The 4,929-nt window shown below is 35.2% G+C and overlaps 1 protein-coding gene across 1 annotated transcript; it reads left to right on the top strand.

Moving 5' to 3' along the window:
* The first annotated feature begins 1,222 nt into the window (after positions 1-1,222).
* LOC127805653 (sinalpyl alcohol oxidase Nec3-like) lies at positions 1,223-4,312 on the top strand. The gene is made up of 3 exons (XM_052342405.1): positions 1,223-1,991; positions 3,219-4,062; positions 4,168-4,312. Exons 1-3 carry the CDS (start codon positions 1,223-1,225, stop codon positions 4,208-4,210), a joined length of 1,656 nt encoding a protein of 551 aa, XP_052198365.1. The 3' UTR covers positions 4,211-4,312.
* The last annotated feature ends 617 nt before the right edge of the window (positions 4,313-4,929 follow it).

Here is a 4,929-nt window from a genome sequence, read left to right as displayed (position 1 = left end):
AAAAAATCATGGGGCAAGTTCCGAAAAATATTCCACTATAATAAGGATAATTACAAAATATCTTTACACATTTTACTCTCTTTCAAGTGATACAAGAATATAGTGGCACACTCTTAAACACTTTCACTTTGAAGCTTTTGGTTTTTTTGCCTCTCTTTTACTTTGAAACTTGTTCTTATTTCTTGAACCCTCAAATTTGGATGCCTCAATCTTATTGAGAGGGGATGTATCTATACTTGAAGCTTTACCCCCCTCCCCAAGGAATAATTGGTTAGGCACAATTAGGCTACATAATTTAGGAAAATTGGTTAGGCACAATTAGTCTAGATCCCAACACTTCAATGTAAAAACCTCTTGCTACAATTTTGGTGGATGTCTAATTTAGGTTAGATCCCAACAATTCTTCCACTCTAGCCTATAAATAAGGAGAATAATGAAGGAAATAATTAAACGGAATCCATGCCAACTAATTTAGGGTGTGTCTTCCTCATCCTACTTCTGCCATTGGTAGAGATCTGAGACTTCCCACTTCTTCTTGTTATTCTTCTTCTTTTCTTTTCATCTTTAATCTTCACAATTTAACTAACCACCCTAACTAGATACCTTCAGTTTAATTAAACACGTGAAATAAGAAAGAGTGTAATAAAGAATGTTTGGCGAGAGAAATTAAGATTATCCTTTGACCACGCAATATACACTGTAACGAACAAGAACTTTATTCTTTACATGGACCAGAACCGCAAGATTGGATGATCAACTCGTGTATCTTCCTCATAGCAATGGCTCTCCTCTTCTTCTCATTATGTGTATAAATAAACCACATGCAGGCCCATCAGGAAATCATATACAGAAATTGGTTCCTCTTAAATAGAACACTAATTTTATACAAATATATATCCCATAATTAATATTTCATTCTTTTCTAATTATCGAGGCTGTTGAAGAAGGAAGAAAGATGCAGAAACCGGAGCTTTTCGCCATATTTTTTTTCTTCATCTTCCTCATTGTATCTCAACCAAGAATTTCTTTGGCCGCTGATCAATCCGATCAACAAGGCTCGTATTCTTGTTTACATTCATATCATTTTCTTTTTTTCTTTTTAGGCCAAGTAAAATTCTCCTATTAATTTTCTTTATTTAATTTCGCCTGGTAACGTCAGTTATAATTTCGTCATCTTTCTTTTACATGTCCCAATTTCTCAATAATTTATGTTTGATACACCATGCCAAGTGTCTGCATTACATTTTATGCAGCAACTAGGATTTCTACGTTAATTATTAAACGAATATTGCTAGTGTGTTTGCTTAGTCATGTGGTGATTGTTTCTTCAGATCAGGATTATCTGAAGTTCGTAAGAGATGCCATCGAATTTCCTTCAAGAGAGTTTTATGATTATATAGTAGTTGGCGGAGGGACAGTTGGTTGTCCTCTCGCCACCACTCTTTCAACAAGCCATTCTGTTCTACTCTTAGAAAGGGGTAGTTCGCCTCGTGAAAGGCCAGAAGTCTTACTCCAGGCAAATACTCTCAATATACTTTTAGAAGCAGATGATAAAGACTCACCTGCCCAACCTTTCACATCTGAAGATGGTGTTCCAAATGTAAGAGGAAGAATCCTAGGTGGGGGAACTATGATAAACTATGGTTTTTACTCAAGAGCTGACCCGTACTTCTACACAAATTCTGGCATCGAATGGGACATGAAGCTTGTCAACGAGTCCTATAAATGGGTTGAAGAGACAATTGTCTCCAAACCCATTGTTGGAACATGGTCATCTTCAGTGAAAGAAGCACTTCTACAAGCAGGTAATGGCCCAGATAATGGATTTACGTTTGATCACATTATCGGAACCAAGATCGGAGGATCAACCTTCGATGGGAATGGGCGGCGACATGGTGCAGTTGAGCTTCTCAACAAAGCTCTATCAAACAATATTCAAGTGGCGATTCACGCCACAGTTGAGAGGGTGATTTTCTCCTCAAATTCACAAGGTAATATATATAGCATTTTTGCATAAAGTTTAATACATACACAGTCCCTTAACAACCAAAAATATGACATTTAGTTTTTGATGTTTAAGAAGTCAAAATTCAATATCTCATTATAAAAAATTGTTATTTTAAGTTCTCACCATGACAGAATGTTAGCGTGTGTATGAGTTAACGCGTTTGTTTTTATAAGTGACACGATACGTGGATGATTAGTTAACAGTATTTAAATAAGTTGACTAGTTTGTTGTACTCTCTAAACAATTAAAAAATATGATGTTTAATTCCTAATATACAAAAATAGCAAAATTTCGTATCTCAATTATTAAAAATTATTATTTTAAATCCTTACCTTGATTGAGAGTAAACAAAACTTGTTATCTACACTAGGTAGAATATGCACGTAGAAAAGAAAAAAAGTATCATATCTTAAAAAAAGCATGTCAACGAGGCACATCAAATTAAAATTTATTTTGATTGGTGAAAAAACAAAATTACCCATAATTTAAAAAAAAAACCCCTAAATTTTAATAATCTAAATGTCTGAATCACTAACTCAAAAAACTCTATCTTCTTCTATTCTCAATTACAAAATGTAACATAACTAATCTCCATCATTTCTCTTTGTCGAATTTGGTTCCATTGTCCTGTTAGGCTATTACACTCTTGTTTATATTCTCTTTTGTGTCTTAGGATAAAGAATTTAAACAACAATTTTTAATAGTTAAAATTCAAAATTTTGACGTTTTTGTACATTAGGGATCAAACAATATATTTTTTAATTATTAAGGGAGCAAAACAAATCAATCAACCTATTCAAATATTGCCAATTGATCAACCATATGATGTGTCACTCATAGAAATGAGCGCGTTCATGCACACGCTAACATTCCATCATGGTACGTAAAGACATAAAACAAGTTTTAATAGTTGAGATATCGAATTTTAATGTTTTACAAATTGAAGACTAAATGTTATATTTTTTAATTATTGAGGGGCATCATATCTATTATGCCTTTGCTTGATCAACCATTGTTTTATGAGCTTTAATCCCCACTTGGTTATATATTTTTTTCATTTATTATTTTCAAAACTGGAAATAATGACCTGATGAATTCAACCTTAAACTTCTTTCTTTTCAATGGAGTGTTTGATAATTTTCGATAAATAGTTCATTTTGTTTGTATGATTATTGAAATTAATTTTGTTTGGTGTTTTGTTTTACATAAGCTTTGTCAGCTGTTGGAGTAATCTATAGTGACTCAAAGGGTAAGTTACATCGAGCTATGCTAAAACCCAAAGGAGAAGTAATTTTGAGTGCGGGCACTCTTGGTAGCCCTCAGCTTTTGCTGCTAAGTGGGGTTGGTCCAATGCCATATCTATCATCCTTGAAGATTCCCACAGTGAAGCACCATCCTTTGGTTGGCCAATTTTTGGTGGATAATCCCACTTTTGACGTTCACATTGCTCCTCCATTTGAAGTACAGGATCCTACAGTTGCAATTGCAGGTATAACAGAAGATTACTATAAGGAAGCCGTATCAGGTCCTTTCCCTTTCAATTCTCCCGCAAGCGTCATCCTCTTCCCAAACCTATCTCCTCTTGTGAACTTCACTGTACTATCTGTACTTCACAAACTCGCAAGGCCACTCTCATCAGGTTCACTTTCTCTAGCATCATCCACAAATGTGACGGCTACCCCAAAGGTTCGCTTCAACTACTTGTCCAATCCAACAGACTTGGCTAAGTGTGTGTTGGGAACAAAAAATCTTGTCAAGGTGATGAATTCCCAAGTGATGGAAAAGTACAAGTTTCCAGGACTAAACGGCACCAAAGAATTTAAATTTGTGGGGGCATCTTTGCCGAAAGACAAAGCTGATGATGCAGCTTTTGAAACATATTGTCGCAAAATGTTGACTACCTTTTGTCATTACCATGGCGGTTCTGTGGTGGGGAAGGTTGTGGACCCTCATTTTAATGTTATTGGAATTGGTGCATTACGAGTTGTTGATGCATCCACCTTTAATTCCTCCCCAGGAACCAATCCTCAAGCTACTCTCATGATGCTGGGACGGTAATTATCTAAAGTTTGCTATTATTTCAGTTGTTTTATTTTGTACGTACTGGTTATATTTGACAAAATTGTTTGTAATTGTATTTGTTGGGTGGGTTTGTGCAGCTATGTTGGCCTCAGGATTCTGGAAGAGAGAGAGTCTTCATAAGTGGGCATGCATGCAGAAGTTGGAATTAAATTATGTCTCCTTCACTTCACTTCGCTTTGTTACTTGAATTCATACATTAATAAAGAGAAAGATCATCCGTAATAAATTTTATGAGCTTTATATTTATAATAACTTTTAGACGGTAGTTTCCATCGGTAATTAGAAAGGCTTCGCTTGAGCATAGGCATGGTATTTGCGGAATGGAATCTAATTTCATAACCACATCGTGTGAGAGCATAATTGTCAGGATGTTTAATTTCTCTTAGGCTTAGGCTTTTCTGTTACATAATTAACATCTCTGCTACATTCGACTTAGCAATCTTTGGGCACAAAAAATATGCACTTACATATATATGGTTGATTTGTCTCACGGCGGTAAGTGGTCCAATCTAGATTAACATCCATTTTTTTCGAATGGATCCATTTATATTTAGATCGAATGGATCTCCATCTAGATTAACATCCATTTTTTTCTTCCTTTTTCCAAACTTACAAGTATCTCTCTCTCTCCTTGAAAACTTTTTGAAATTAAAAAGAAAAATTAATGTTTAGAAAATAAAAATAAAAAAATACCCATGGTTAGGGTTGCAATCGAACCAAGCCGAGCCGAGTGAGTCAGTTTCTAGACTCAAGCTTAAGTTCAAGCTCGAGCGCTTGGTGGAAAGCCCGAGCTCGACATGAGTTAAAGTTTAGACTTGCCGGTAGGCTCAGACTTGTTA

The sequence above is a fragment of the Diospyros lotus genome, chromosome 7 (genome assembly GCF_014633365.1).
Source record: "Diospyros lotus cultivar Yz01 chromosome 7, ASM1463336v1, whole genome shotgun sequence".
NCBI lineage: Eukaryota > Viridiplantae > Streptophyta > Magnoliopsida > Ericales > Ebenaceae > Diospyros > Diospyros lotus.
Note: the sequence above shows the minus strand (reverse complement) of the source record. Positions and strands in the feature narration are given on the sequence as shown.

What these genes read in the sequence shown, in the direction of transcription:
- LOC127805653 (XM_052342405.1), top strand. Translation starts at nt 1,223, where the DNA reads ATGCCAAGTGTCTGCATTACATTTTATGCAGCAACTAGGATTTCTACG. An exon ending in TTTCTCCTCAAATTCACAAG is followed by an intron (nt 1,992 to 3,218) that starts GTAATATATATA and finishes GTTTTACATAAG; the next exon opens with CTTTGTCAGCTGTTGGAGTA. An exon ending in ACTCTCATGATGCTGGGACG is followed by an intron (nt 4,063 to 4,167) that starts GTAATTATCTAA and finishes GGGTTTGTGCAG; the next exon opens with CTATGTTGGCCTCAGGATTC.